Here is a 16840-nt window from a genome sequence, read left to right as displayed (position 1 = left end):
TTTTAAAATGTGGAAGGGAAGATATAAGTTTCTTCTGAGTGAAAAGTGCTATACGAGGAGAAATTTAATGGAGTAAAAATATCGAAATGGAATGTTTTTTCCAATCAATCACATTATGTTGATAGTTTTTACAATCACATGGCACAAATTAGAGATTGGGTAAAAGGTGAAAATTTAAGGTACCTGAAGATGTTTTGTTAATATGTGTAACGTTGAAGGATTCGCTAACAATGTGTTAAACAGTAATATTTCAATTTTTTTCTGTTTTTAATTGCGAGTCGACTTGGTTTATCTTAGCTACCGTGGGACATCTTGTTTTTCCTTGTAATGTATAGCAGGACAAAAACCAAAATCGATTCTGGATCCAGTGGAAACATCGTACACAATGTACGCTAATGAACAAACTGTACGTTATTGAAATATTCGATTATCAATACTATCACCATAAATATTAAGGTAACAATGAAATGGATAAAAATATACAGCAAAAACATTTACTGCGTTACGCACCATGACACAACTGAAAAGACGAAACAAGACTCATGAATATGTGAACAGAAAAATACATTCACCAAAGGACATGATATCGCCATACTGTGAACGTTTATTACAGAAAGGGGTACCATTAAGATAACCAAAAGTTATTATTATAAAAATAAGTAAGGTTCATATAACCATACGTTCTGACAGTCTAAATTCACGATTCAATGTCTTATTGCACTGTTATAAATTCACATTCATGGAATAAACTTTTGATCCTCCGTCCCTTTCTCATTAGCGGCGCAATAAAGCCACAAAACTATGCTACCATTCTGCCAGATATTCCATCATGCTGCCAGACTACCGGCTATGTTGTCACACTACCAGCGTTGCTGCTACACTAACAACTATGCTGCCACATTTCCGTCACTTTAATGCTACACTGCCAGGCCTTTTCTACTGCCATCTCTGTGCTGCCACGATGCGATCATGTGCTGCCACGCTGCCAGCCCTATCAGCTATAAATAGGCCAAACTGGCTCGCGTACTATATAGAATAAACATCTTTTAGTTAATCATAAAATATAAACATCCTTTGAATCATAAACAGCGTATAAAATATACTGATCATTATTGCAAAAGTCCATTGAAATACATATTAATATTTAATGTTCTACTTTAATATAAAGCCTCTAATAGTAAACTACATCAAACAGACTATGCATTATCAGCCCAACAGGCTGATACAGAAGTGCAAAAGAAAGAGAGGATAGGTACGGGACCTGGCCTGTTATCTCCCAAAGTGAGCAAATAACAAAAGACATTGGAACATGTTCCGGGAAGCCACTCATAAAAACCCCTTTTGAAATAATTAAAAATTAAGAACAAGGACACTTTGGTAAATGATCATTAAGTTGTTGTTGGGGGGGGGGACACATAAATATTACGGGGACCCACTAGTATGTAGACCAGAGTGGCTTGCCAGGAACAAGTCCCAAAAGGATCAGATACGGGACCTGACCCAGTGCCTCCACAATGTCAGACACTAAGGTTGTTTACAAAAAACAAAGGAACAGGTACAGGACCTGGCCTAACATCTCCCTTTGTGGGCAGATACAAATGAAATTGAAAAGCGGAATTAGCACAAGAGTTAGCCTAGCCTAGTTATCGTTGAATGTTTGTGCTCTATGTGTTATTTTATAACATGCATTGAGAAGAGCTCCCCGAAGTGACTTATAAAGGTGTCGCTGTCCTTTAGGTGACAAATGAATGTCATCTGAGCGAAATTTCTCCCTGATGCCTATCAAAGGCAAATTTGCTAGTATGGTCCCAAAATGTTAAATAAGGATAAGCAGACACTTTAGATCGCACAATATCATTGACCTCCTTTGCTAAGTGACAGTACATATCCTTATAGATTTATCGGCTGCCTGGTTGTTATGGTTTAGTATTCCCGTGACCCAAACTTGGTGTAACGTTGCCGGGAATCTAGGCATAAGCTGACACAGAACGATCTGTTTAACCTCATATTTCTTACGTAAAAGCGTAACCATCTTATATGCAGTTACCTTTGGCGATGTATCTGCGTTGACATCGTTGTCCCTAATCAGGAGAATTACAACATCGGGGCTTCTTAAGCGCACTTAGTTCATGTCATGGCGCAAAAACTTGTCGGTTGTGCGCCCTCCGATACCATTCATGTTTGCATTACAAACTTCCGTTACATTGAAAGACGGAACTAGTTTAAGATCCGTCCCGAACCTCAAATACCGATCTAACCATGTACAAAGGTAAAGACCCATAATAAGTGCTTTTGTCTTTGTCTTTCCAGATTTAGACGGTCGCTATGTACAAAAAAAAATCTACTCACCTTCTCCTTTCCAGAGTGCGAGCAAGAAACTGATCCTTACAATTATGTGGAATAATAGTGCAATGAAACAGGGACAATTAAAAGGATCGCAAGGAAGAAAGAAGAAAAATGTAAAAGTTATGCTTGCTAAATATACTACCAGTATCTCCAAGAATTCTTTTGCAAGTGACGCTAAGGATGCTGACCCATATATTCGTATACCCTAAAACTATATTTCATTGGCTGAACGAGTCACGTGACCCTATTCCTGGTTTTGGATTGTCCCAGATGGTCGATATTGCTTTGTTTCCAGTGCCCAACAAGACCCATTCACCCCTCATCACAAATATCCTTGCTCTAGCGCAAATAGTTTTTCCGAACACTGGAATACCAATTATCAACAATGAAAGGTAAAATGGTACGTCCATATAAGACATTTAAGGTATGAATATAATTACAAAGAGAACGTCGTAAAGTAAACTACTATAATACCGCTATGGCTTCAGTACACAGTCTAATGTAGACACCTCTGACAAGATCTAGGCGATCACTATGTCTGCACATAGATTATGCATCATGTAAATACTAAAAGCACGTGTCAGACCCAAGGGTAAATTACCCGTAAATATCCTGAAATATGGGTATCTCGCTGCGAAAGATCTAAAACGAGATGCACCCATGACCTCGTTACTATTAAAGTAAAATATAAAACTACTCGTGATAACGCTTTACCCGTCAACGAAATAATGACATTAATCGTTCTAAGGCATCACCAAGTTCTTAACGTGCCTAATTTCGTGACATAATGGTTCAACACCCTTTCATGTAAACAGCACTGAAACTTTTGTTCAAAATAAGGAGACACCCTGCATTTTTTCAAAATCAAGAGACAACATGTTTCTTGCTTTGCAATAAACACAAGTTTATTATTATTATTATTATTATTATTATTATTATTACAGTTGTGTCAAGCGGTCCAGACCATCCAAAATGGTACAACAGGAGAGTTGATTGCGTGCAGCAAGTGTTGTGATACTGATTTTTGCAACGTTGGGTTGTGTGGTGGAGGTAAAAATGTTATTGTGAAGTAGGTATTTGTACAAAGGTCAGTTTAATGCCACCGATACAATGACAATATAATGAATGCGTTAGAAGAAGAGGAGGAGGAAGAAAAAGAATACATTTTATAACAAAACTAGCAATTCCCCCAGAGATTACGTCTATCAATTAAAGCAAACCCTTTTGTGTTCTTTGCATTCGGCATGCCAATAATTTAAGGTATTTTCTTTAATTATAACAAAACTATTGGATACTCCTAACTTTCGCGTGTCTGTCTCAGACAATTCTAAATAATTCAATAGTTATAATTTAAAAAATGACATTTCTATGCGTGATGCCATTAATATGAGTGTGAATAAATGTATGCAAGCGTCTATACGTACATACATGCATACAGACATACATACAGACATACATACAAATAGACACACAGACAGACAGACAATACACGCATACATGCATGCATATATACGTTTGTATGTACGTATGCATGTACGTATGCATGTATACATGCATTTATGCATGTATATATATGCATGTGTATATGTATGCATGCATATATGCATGTATATATGTATCCATGTATGCATGCCTGCGTGTTCATACATACATACATACATACACGCACACACACAATATATATATATATATATATATATATATATATATATATATATATATATATATATTACGAACAGGATGTAATCAGTAAAATTACCTTTTCTACCATTGCACAGGTTGAGATGATACGCCATTCGTATTCATCCACTGAGATCGTTATTTATTTTCATAATGTTTTGTTAAACTTAAAATTTTTATAATGGTTATGATTTGAATATGTTTAACCCTTTGGAAATAATTTCCCTATTATAAACTTTTAATATCAGGAATGAAAGGTTTTATATGAAACCAGACTGTATTCAAGGATTACCTAGCCCGCCTCAACAAAGCTTCAATAGGATTCAATAGTCATTGTACACATTAATTATCATGCAAAAATAAGTTCAGACTTACATGATAATGATTACGAAATGTTGACCCCTTCAACGGACATAATGTAAACTCAAATATTTGTTTTCAAAATCTAATTCGGATGCTGATTTAATTTTTTTTTACCTTTAAAAGCCATATTTAATTAGCTACATATCACAGACTTGACGTAACAATGGAGTCAAACTGGTTTTGACTCCATTGTTACGTCAAGTCTGTGATTTGTAGCTAATTAAATATGGCTTTTAAAGGTAAAAAAAATATTAAATCAGCATCCGAATGGCCAAATGTGGAAGCATATTTCATATATCAAAAATTTCATTTAGCAGCCACTACAGCTGGAGCCTCATATGAATACATGAAGTCCACTCACTGAATTCATATATACGTTCACATATAGAACCAAGATTTATTTCTCTGGGTATAACAGTATGTATTCAGTGTAACAAAACCTATGTGGGCACAATATAAACGCGAAATAAAACAAGCAGAAACAATATTAAATGTAGGTCACAGTGACCAGATTTTGTTGTTGTTGTGTTATACTAATAGAGATGCATACCATTAGATATATAATTATTCTACATTGAACAAATCCTGATGAAAAACTTATAGCTCACAGTGTAACAAACGTCAGTGAATTGAAAATATGAATTACTTTTAAATCAAGGGTGTAGTGTGGTCATCAGGAGGCATCCACTCACGCATTTGCAAGAGTCCAGGTGTAAAAGTGTGTATACAGGTTGTTTAGAACTGAACATAAGAACTTTATTATGAATGTACAACAAATGAACACGTGTGTGTAAAATTACTCCCATTGGCCTTCTTTTGAGGCGGTAATTGTCATTAAACCCACTGCAAGCTGTTGCCTCGGATCTTGGAAGACAAAGCTGTTTATACAAATCTCTTCTCTACTTCGTAACTCGAGCGAATCAAACAGTTATTGTGATGAACCTAGCGAACAATTCCAAAATTCTAAGAATTTGTAGCGAATATGAGAAGAATCAGATGTGAAAACACTATAAAAGTTAAACTAAAACCCAATTAGAGAAATAAAACAAGATGAAAATAAGTAAATAGCTTAAATACTCTTATCGATGAAAACAAGAAATCAATTACAAAATGTTATTTGACAATGTTAAATATTAGCAGTATTCGCGATATCAGTATAAATTATTAGAACCATTCCGAATAATCAGGACCAGTTTTCCCTGTGGCGACATCTAAGGGCAAGACAACATAGCTCTGATGTCCATTATAATGCATTGATACATATTTATAAATAGCGAATTACTGCATATTTACCAAAGTGCATTGCGGCATATTTCTAAAGATCGAATTGCTACATATTTATAAACAGAGAACTGGTTCATATTTACAAGGAGCGAATTGCTACATATTTATAAATGACCAAGATTTTTTTTGAATCAGGTAAAATGTGATACTCTATAATTTTGCTATAACGCTAATTTGGAGTGCACTAGAAGTTCACCTGCTGAACTATTGTTCACTACGGGTCAACTTCAAGTGTTCATATTAACTTGTAATCCGAGCTTGAACGTCGTGCACAAGATGTGTGCTAAGCCTGAAATTTAATATTAACCCTACCTTACAAGAAAGACCAACGTACATGTATAAGTAGACACGGTGAATAGATAAATAGATGGAGAGGGAGGTATGCAAGTTTGCTGGTAGATGTATCAACTAATGCATACGTAGATAAACACATAACGATTGAAACAAATAGACGAATTGGTTATCTGGCTGCTATTTCTGCCGAAATGGCGTACATAAATTACGTTGTGCTTGTCATTCAAGGTACTCCAACATCGTTACGATGTTTAAGCTGTCGCATTCACGTCTCGCAGGTCACCGACTGCGATCGTATTGAACAGTGCGATGAAAATGCTGTAGGTACAAGCAGCAACCACAACTCCATCTATATGTGTACATGCATATATTCAAAGACAGAAATACGAACACACCGAGCATTAGCTAGATACCCACTTACCTACCTACCTACTTAGATACATACATGCATTCATGCATGCATTCATACGTACATACATACATACATACATACATACGTTCGGGGTTCTTCTTCAAATAATAAGTACTATAAATAATTCGATGCTTTCCGGGTAAGAATCAAATAACACGCTAATAAATCGTAGTGTAACAGCCGAAATAGCTTCCTAGATGTTACAGATATAATTCTTCTGGAAAAGATTATTGTTCGATTTTAAATTTAATTTTTTTTGGAATTTACATTTTTATGGGATACGAACTGAGAATAATAGCACAGAAATTTCAACATTCGAATATATTGGTACAAGGGACTTTTCTATCATTCTTTCATCATGTTGATATCAAACTAAACTCTTCCCACAGATCTGTTACGCGCACAAAATACTGGATACGCCTGATCTCGAGGAACGGTATGAAATTGGTTGTATTAACAAACTTGTAAGTACAAATCGATGCATGCAATCGTGATGAATTTCATGTATTAACTATATTATTATCAATTTCGGAACGTCCGCTGTTTGCATTTGGGGTAGATAAGATGGTAGATAGGTAGTTGGATAGGTAGGTTGTTGGATTCGCAGGAAGATATATATGCATCTGAGTATATACGAATGTATGTATCTTTATATGTAATGCAAGCATGTGTGGCTTTGCTGCAGAAAGTGGGCCATCTGAATTGTAAAGATCTAAAAATATGTCCTTGTTAGAATCTCAATTAATTTTCATAATACCGTATGTAAAACATCTTGGCAAAAGGGTATATAGTATATTGTGCGTGCATACAAACATGTATCTTTTATTTTGAAGTTCTCAATTAAACATACTGATTTTATTAAAGGCCACTACGAATTTAATATCAGCTATATTTCTATAGGATAATATTGTGCGACGGAGAACAAAGTAGTGATGTCCTGATATTGACCTTAAATCTGGTAATGCCATCCAACTTTTGCAGTAAGAATCCGTGTAGAGAAAGGCTGATTTAGTACCATATAAGACAGCTAATTCGTGAAAATTAGTTTTGATTCTGCCTCGTTTGCAGGAACCACTTATTGTCTGTCAATCTATTTGTCATGTCATGATCGTAATTATACCTTATTTGTTTAATTACATACAAAATTATATATTCTCGCATTATTATTTAAGGATGAAATATACAAGCGCTGACTATAATAAAAGTATTACAATGTTGTTGTTTTTTTAGGTATGCCAGAGTGTTGCACATGTATCAGTTATCAATATGTGCTTTGAGTGTTGTGATACACCAATGTGTAACTTATACAAATGTGGACACAACTGGACAGGTCAGTATGCCATTTTAAATGCATACATTTAAATAACGCTGATTTTGATTTTCGTCCTTCGCGTGTTCACCTTGTTCTTACACACGTTTGCACCAGCGTTTAATGCTGTTTTCTGTCCCAAAACCACTAGTTTTAAACTAACGTGAATAGTATATCGCTGTATATAGGAAAATGATAAAACTTCAACCTAGATCAGTAATAAAACAAAACCGCTTTTATGATACGACATGTCCATTATCCATGGACCACTATCGTGATTTGAATCGACGATCCTATGGTGAATAAACTGACAAGTATTACACACGTAATCTATACACACAAGTGAATTTTTCAGTTAGGCCAATAGTAATGGTTGTGAGTATATTGCATATATAAAGATTCCTATTCTTTGATACGAAAATACTACGGCAAGAAGGGGATGATTGCTCGCTCCTCTTCTTTGTATAAAATAAAGTTTTCTTAATGTGGCTATATTTTTTATATTGACTGTGTCAGAGTTAGATGAGAATATTATATATTATAATTTCCGTGGCATATATATATATATATATATATATATATATATATATATATATATATATATATATATATATATATACATAGATAGATAGATAAATAGATAATGGCGAAATGTTTACAACTTGAGTAATTAATTTGAAAGACGTTATGAGTGTATTTAATGCGGGAATCAAAGTTTCCAACCAATGATGTGTTAGAAAAAGAAAAAGATTGTCATCGTATTCTGCGTGAAATAAATTCCTAATGTCATAAAGTTCGATCGTCTTAAAAAACGAACCAATGAAGTCCTTATAGTTTTGTCTCTCGGAGGAAACAATGTAATTAATGGCACCATTTAAAATTATTTTGAAGTCATCCAAACGTTTTCAATATGAAAATTCGTAAATAAAACGCTGACGTAGATAAATATCCATCAGTTAATGTGTGAAAATTATTTCAGATCCTGTCTCCATTGAAGTAAACATTAAGTATCTGTCTCTCTGTTTGTCCTTGCTCTGATCCTGAGTATACATCATTTATTGTTATGCCTAAAACAATGCCATATTCACAGATTAGTATTTCAAGGTTGAAACAATAAAAGACTGACTACAATGAAGGTGTCACAATCATTTATTCATCAATGTGAAAGCGTTACACATGCAGCAGCTATCAATCAGTGCTTTGAGTGTTGTGGGACAAATATGTGTAATTTATACAAATTCCAGTTGAATGTGGTGAGAAATGTAGAAGATATGAGTCGTTCAAAAAATGACACAAAACTTGAACATGGGTTACAGTGATGAACTGAAGATGGAAAGACAAGAAAGAGAGAAACTCCAGGCATATTTGAGTATAAACTTTAGACTATTAGTAATATTATTCTAAAGCTGAATGCAGCCACTGATATAAAATATATGTTACTTTGAAAATTTTAACATCAACTTTGCGCATTATTCACCATGATGCTTTCAAAGGCGTGACGGACAAGAATATACATTCTCGCATATCAAAGTAAAAACTTGAGACCCATGAAAAGATTATCCTAAAGTTTCAGCTGAATAATGCAAATGATGTTAAAGGTATTTGATTTTTAAAATGTTTAATAAAAATGTTAACACTGTTTGCAATAATGAAACAAGCTTTCTGCGTAAGCAGGTGAGACGTGCTAACTGGAACTCCGATCTTATCAGCGTATTAACATAAAAGCTTCGTAAAATTATACCAAAGAATTAGTTGAATGCAGCCACTGATGTAGAAGATAAGCGACTTTTGAAAACACAAAACCTTTAATTTTATTCACAATGATGAAGCAAGCTTTCTTCCTGAGGCTGATTTTCACACTTTGGTCAATACATTCAGTGGCGACGCGAGGAGTGGGTGGTTATGTCTAGGGTTTGGAGGGAACAGTTGCCCCTAGAGGCCAAGTGAAGGGGGACGTTGTCGGGAGCTTTTATTTGCATATGAAATTTTCATAGTATTTCACCTTCACCTTAGTATAACAGAGGCAATTTTTCGGAAAACTTTAATGGGGAACTGAGATCAAAAGAATATTTTTTTAATTTATTTTTTGTACTAACAGAGCCATTTGCGATAACTAGGTCCAGAAGTAAAAAAGAATTTGCATGGTAAATGTTTGGACCTTACAGGATGATGTTGCCAAACATGGTTAAAAGTATCTGAGTGAGTTTCATGAGTGATAAAATGTCTCAAGATCTTGTGACATTTACATGAACCTGAAGATTTCAGTTTGTCTGTCGGAAGCATATTGTTCCTGCAAACAATACAGCTACATTTTAATATTCAAAATTGACACATTGTAATTGTTGAGCACAAGTTATTGAAATATATACATATTTTGCGCTTGTCAGTCCATTGGTTTGTACATATGTGTGAGATGTTTTAGAAGGCTTGTCAACAAAGTGAATCCAAAATATTCAGATTTGAATTATAAAACATATGTTATTCGAGATTTAGAACAAATACGTTAACATGTCTTCATTTATTTTAACCAATACTTAATCTCGAAGATGCTTACGCTTGTCACGTCCTATTCACATCTGGAAAAATGACGTACAAATGCAAATCAAGTATCTTACAAGTGGTTAATTGTTTTTATATGGCAATTATTTTTTGTACAGAGATACCTAACCAGTGGATATGGTACCATGCAAATGTATATAAAATATATCATTTCACTTGATGATAATGCTCTTGTTTGGCAAATATTTATAGCTGAGCCCACGTTAGTGAAAAAGCGAGGCGTCACAATCACTTTTCCGCATCGCAGGTGATGACGAATACACTTTCATAATGATTTTGGTTAAGTTTTGAATTTGCTTACATTTGTTACACCTCTAAATGAATACGAGAAACAACTGGAGTGAATTTTTTTTATACAGCAGAGTAAATATCTTATTGCATCATTCTTTCCGCTTCGATCTTGATGCCAAGGTCACATTCATAGAAGAAACGGAGCAAAGTTTTGCTCGAAGTATTTAATTTGCTTATATGTCCTAAATGCTTTAGTGGAATTTGTTCATATATAGGATGAATAGCTAAACATCAAATGCTTTTCATACCTGATAAGGGCAAACGTCTTTATGATCTTTGGGATAAGGTAACTTTTGTAGTCGTTTTGGCATTAATATTTCTTTAAAGGTGTTCATTTTTATATGTTTGCTAACCATTCTGATTTATATTACACTTCGGGTGTCAGAGTGGTCTAAGGCGCTAGTATTTTCGTCGCAGTCATCTCATCTTTATAATGGTGGGTTCAAATGTCAGCTAGGGCAATGTGGGTATATGAGAAAGTTTACCAGTCGCCTCCCTATGGTAGCCGGTTATTTTCCGGGTTTTATGGGTTCTTCCTCCACCAGATATACTGTTCGACACCTATAGCTTGTGATGTGTTGGAAACTGGGGTTAAACCCAACACAACCTGATAGGTACTGTTCATACTCGGTATGTTTCGATATTGCAAATCATATGTGAGATGGGATGTAATAGCCTCGCTCAGAGTGAGAGAACCAGATGTGGATAATCTATGTTGTGTGCGAAGATGTTGCGAAACCATGAAGATGTGCCATATTTCAGCATGAGCAAGACCTAAGCCCATGCAAAAGAAGCGCGTTGCACGAAATGCTAAAGGATTATATTTTTAAATTTTTCGAATAGATGTACATTTTATTTTATGTACGTAATAATTATTCGCTTCCTTTAATATGTTGGAAGAATTTTAGTATATGTATACATCCTTTCGACTCTAAGAGGTATAGATCGCTTGGGGTTTGTCTTATTTATCTTCGAAACGTACTTTTTAAATCATGTGATCGTTTCTCCAGCAAGCAATCACATTTTGTTCGATTTGGCTGTCGTGCAAATCTGGAAATGTATAGGCGTCGATACAAAGGGTCAAGACGCTCAAGCTGTGCTGGCAGATGTTTGTAGTAGTAGTAGTAGTACAACAACAACAACAACCATAACTGCTGCTACTACTACTACTACTAGTCATAAGAGGCTCTTCATGTTATTTTGCTTGACTGCTTCACCCATGATCTCGCCACCTCTTGTGGCCTTAGATCCACATGATCATTCCAGGTATTCTCTAGCTCATCGGAGTTCCGTTTTTTGTATAAGGTCTGACTTTAGTGCTATTACTGGCTTCTTCGGGCTTTCTCCTAATTTATGGCTGGTTATTCTTATTGCACCAACATATTTGATGCGATCTCTGCAGTTTACAGACCTTTAAAAGAAGGAGTCTGGCAGGGTAAATGCACCCTGGCATCACCTCTAGCTTCTTGCGTGCGATTTTGGATGCATTGAAACTCTTGTATATGTGATATTGAGAATTAATTAATCAATTAACGAAACGAACGAAGGAACAACTGAATGAATAAATGAATATTCTACTCCGGAAAGGCAAAGAATACAGCAAAATAGGCGACACATCGTACTGGTAAACAGAGCGAAAAACCCTTGTCGTCTAGCTGTTTTAAACTTCCGTGATCCTACCTCTTGCTATGCACTGAAGCGTCACCTTTGTCGAATTTACGGCACTCACTGATCATATGACTGATTCTCGACCTTACCCCTACGCATTATTCGCAGTGGTGAGACTTTATGATTGTATATACATGTACTTGCTTTCACCTTCTTGCATAACCAATCTTTTTGTTTCTTTCTTCAACCATCAACCTGTACACGCACGAAAAACATAATTGACATTTAGTGGCCACGGTATAGTCATAGTATTAGTATTAGTTCATATAACATAGGAAAACTGAACTCGACTTGACCGAAGAATTTTGATTCATCTTTGACCAATATTTCCTACTCGGAACAGTAGAAAAAATGTTTCAGGATCTAAGATCATATCTCGTACAGACCGATTTAAGTTTCGTCACTAGCTCGTTTTATCATAATCCGCAAGATGATAAATTATATTTCCATTACAGCTCAAGTAAACTTGCCAACAGCTACAATTCCGGCCCTTCTATCCCCACATATATCTGGACAGGTGACGATCAACCTTAATGGCGATACAATATTAACCTGTAATTCTGATGAACCAGGGGTAACCTACACATGGCTATATCAGGGAGTATGACAATTATTTATTCATTTGTCAGCACTATTACTTAGAACATGTTATGAAACAGATTTGTTGGACATATGAAACAGAACACAAGAACAAAACTAATTATAGTTAGGCATGTCTGCTCACCACGTACAGGTCGAATGTTACATACCTATTTTAGGTTCGGGGACATCTATGAAACAAACACAAATGTCTTTTTCCCCTTTAAAAGGACATAACTGGGTACCTATATAAACGTAAATGAAACACGTATCCCTGTTAAGTGGACTGTAGCAACTCGTTTTATATTGTACCATGAATGGTCTAATTAGAGCGTTGATTTCAGACCAACATGCAGTTTTCACACAACAGTCTGATGCTAAGCTATTAGACTGGGTCACACGTACCGGGCGAAGATAAACAAATATTCTGATCTGCATATTGGCATCGCAGTTACGTTAATGTTACTAGTATCTACGATTCTGCATACAAATTTAGCCATTTGTTTTTATTTCAGATATGGTGAGCTCAGATCTTCGTTTCATGAAACCTGATATCATTGAAAACATGTCTGCAAAATAGTTTTAAAAAAATGTTTATGACAGAAACAGATAACACCTTGTAAAAACATTTCCTTCAAATTCAGATCACGGCGATTGCCATGCACAATCCGATCCAGCTACTCATTAAAATGTATATTAGTACCAAAACTGTCTCGGTGACCCCCTCCCTCGTCTGTTGTTTACCTTGATGAACTTACTATCTTCAATTGTTTTCAATACGGAAAATGTATGGATGTAAATGATTTCTTTAGTCTCCCACTTCGAAATGTCTTCAATAGTGTTTCATCAAGGTTTAAATCCACCATATGATCTCATAATCCCTTAAAGGGGCAGAAACGAATGCAAAGAGAGGATTGCTATAAAATGCATTTAGGCAAATATTTATTCTTGCTAAAAGCAAAATAGTACAAGCATCGGAAACAAATAATAGCAAAGTGACAATGACACGATAATAATCCATAGAAAATAGAACATCATTTTATTAACAATAAATTGGGAATGTTGCATTTTCTTAAGCAGTTATTAAATGAAAATTCTCAAATAAAATGTATAAATCACTTTTGAGATAGGTTTTAAGCATTGTATTCTTGTATCACAGTTATGTTCCTTCCTCATAATAGCATTCAGTAAGAAAAACAAGATCATATTCATATTCCATATCATGCTCCACTGTACTCCCTCTTCCTCTCAACAAATGCAGACAGTAACCCGAGGGCATATAACGAATTCCATCAAATATGTGATGTGTATGTATGCTGAAAAAGTGTGTCAAGGAATCATTTTTAAAATGTTATTGCATCTGACATTTTAGTATATTTGTTCTCGGAGAACCGACGTTTCTGTTCATTATTGTAAGTACGCTCACCAGGGACATTGAATTGACAACTTAATTATGTCTTAAGTTTGTGCTCAAAGCCATGTTCCTGTGCAGTTTAAACAGCTGATTTGGTTAACGCCATAATTAGACCTCAGACCGACAAACATGGAGTGGCTAGCTGAGGTCACGTGATGTGATCAGGGGTCTATAAATGCAGATGCACACAACACATTGGCAGAGAGATATCATTTAGATAGGAAAGAATTTCGGATCTGTAGATTGCGTTTACAAGGACAAGATCCCGCGCAAAACTAAGTTCACACTGCCGCGTTCGGGAACTAAGGATTCCTTTTGTCTAACGCAATCACTCACGAAAACCACAAACACAAAACACAACAATTAGCACAGAAGAAACGCAAAGATCAAAACCCTAAATGCTTCTTCTTCTTTTTCAGCTATGCACACAAGTAAATTCCTATATTTATGAAAGGAATAACATCAATTAGTGCTGCATGTGTTTGCCTTTTTAGTGTGTGCGTCGTTTTGCGTTTTGACACAGGGACCCGTATGCAACAGAAGCACTGGGTCTAATGATTAACACTGGTCTTACGCTGTTTTCCTAATTTGTTTCACACAAACGCGCCGCGTTCATGTGTGTGTGTGTGTGTGTGATTTCCAGACGGAATGTTAAATTGACCTTATGGGCCCTTCTCCGTGCCGTAAGCAGTAACTAATGCAGATGGGAGACACGGCTAATCTGTGTTTAGGACATCGAACTCGTGACCGAAAGGCTGCGGGTTCAAGTCCTACCACGGTATCAATCCAAGCCTTTGGCAAGCCACTTACTCAGTCTGCCTCAGCACTGGTTAACATTCTAGTCTTGCTTTGCTGAAAAAAATTCCAAATTAATATAATATTTATATGTTGAGGTGAAGCAACAGCTTTTCATCTCACTAAATATCTATCAATCAAGCCTCATTCTAATGATTCGATCAGAAATATGTGAAGCGTTATGAAATTCTACTAATATGATTAGCAGCCTCATATTGGCAAAACACACACAAGTACACACACGGTCCCTCGTGTTCCTTTTCAGCTTGATATTAATAAGATTAATTGAAGTCTGCACTGAGCAGAAAGAGATGCTACAAAATATAATAATTTAATTTCAGAGCAAGTCACTTCCGCATGGAGTGTCAATCATTGGTGGAAATCATCTTGCTATAATCCGTGCTAACTCGTCAAATGTCGGAATATTCACTTGTGTAATAAACAAGAACGGTCTTCAAGCAGTTAGTATGACAACAGTAACCATCATATCAGGTAATTTGTTTTACGTTTTCATTCCAATTTGTAACTTTCGGTTTGATATATTGTGTTAGCTCATGTAATGTGATCTAATGAACGATAAAGAAGCATATCAAAGTATGGCGTCGAATATTACTTTTATGTTCTGTTGTGACTCATTTTTAGTGGTGCCATTCAGCCTACGCGCTATATTTTCTATTCACATCAAACCATATTGCACAGTTCCATACTAAATGATCTAATAGAATAAATATTATCCTCTGGTTTGATGAACAAAACATTTTATAAATGAGCTATTTTACCTTGTAGAATTCAACTTCAAATTTTCATCAGTCATTATGTCTTACCATTTCATTACCCTTCGTATTAAAAACACCCTACAATTGTGGAATATCGAGCCGTACTGAAATTGTTAAGTATCTATATGTCCTGTTAAGAAACTACTTAGAAGAATCCAATTTCGGAAAATAATCGCTTTATCCTCGAAATATTTTCAAATTAAAATCTTTCATTCCATACAGATTTGTAGGAAATACACTCTAAATAAAGCACTCGTGCTGTATTTTCTATTCCTATATATTTGACAATTAAATCATTGTTTTAATGACTTGCAAGTGCGACATTAAATTCCTTAAATTATATTATTCTCCAATAACAATGTCGGCCTATATTACCGTGTGTGTGTGTGTGTGTGTGTGTTGGATGTATAACCTAACTGTAACAATTTCTCAATCATAACGTTGCGATGTCTGCAGCTTGACCGTTTATGATGTCTAGCACTGGGCTATCATGCCGCAGACATATGGCATCACCTATGGCTACGTGGGTTAGAGTCTTACATTCGGTTCTTGTGGTTATGTGAGAAAGCTTGCCAGTAGCTTCTCGTACATCGGTGGTTCTTTCTGGGATTTTCCAAGGTTCTTCCTCCGCCATTAATACTGGCCGTCAGGAATAGCCTATCGTGTGCTAAAAATGGCGTTAAACCCAACAACAACAACAACAACAGACATCTTAACAATGAGCGACCAAGCGTACCATTTTTTATAAGTGTTTGGTATCACTGGGGTCTGAACCCGCGACCTACCGCATCCGAGGCGAACGCGTTAACCACTAGGCCACCGGAGCTGTCTTCTATTATAGTTCAAAGCTCCATAAGCAATGTATTCAATTTGACAAAAGGCTATAAAAAATTGTCGCAAAATAGAGACTGATTCAAAACATTTACCAGTCGATCATTCGTTTTAGTTCAAATCAAGGACAATGTTAAGCCTGGCAGTTGGGGCACGAAACGGTAGCGAAAAGATTAAAGTATTACTAGCGATTGGAAATACGTTTGATGGAGCATCCTTTGAAAACAAAATCTATTTTA

At 35.6% G+C, this 16840-nt stretch overlaps 1 protein-coding gene across 2 annotated transcripts in view; it reads left to right on the top strand.

Annotated features, from left to right (window-relative positions):
• Positions 1–16840, top strand: part of LOC149793823 (uncharacterized) — a 29103-nt gene that overhangs the window by 11045 nt on the left and 1218 nt on the right. For both annotated transcript variants that reach the window (XM_089966472.1, XM_089966473.1), the window contains exons 5-10: positions 3291–3396; positions 6196–6287; positions 6769–6843; positions 7610–7709; positions 12662–12807; positions 15336–15486. In XM_089966472.1, the coding sequence (XP_089822598.1) occupies positions 3291–3396; positions 6196–6287; positions 6769–6843; positions 7610–7709; positions 12662–12807; positions 15336–15486 (670 nt within the window). The remainder of the gene's footprint in view (positions 1–3290; positions 3397–6195; positions 6288–6768; positions 6844–7609; positions 7710–12661; positions 12808–15335; positions 15487–16840) is intronic.

This window comes from Sinohyriopsis cumingii, chromosome 8, assembly GCF_028554795.1.
Source record: "Sinohyriopsis cumingii isolate HCF-2022 chromosome 8, ASM2855479v2, whole genome shotgun sequence".
Classification (NCBI taxonomy): Eukaryota; Metazoa; Mollusca; class Bivalvia; order Unionida; family Unionidae; genus Sinohyriopsis; species Sinohyriopsis cumingii.
The sequence above is the reverse complement of the archived record's forward strand: the minus strand, read 5'-3'. Positions and strand labels throughout refer to the sequence as shown.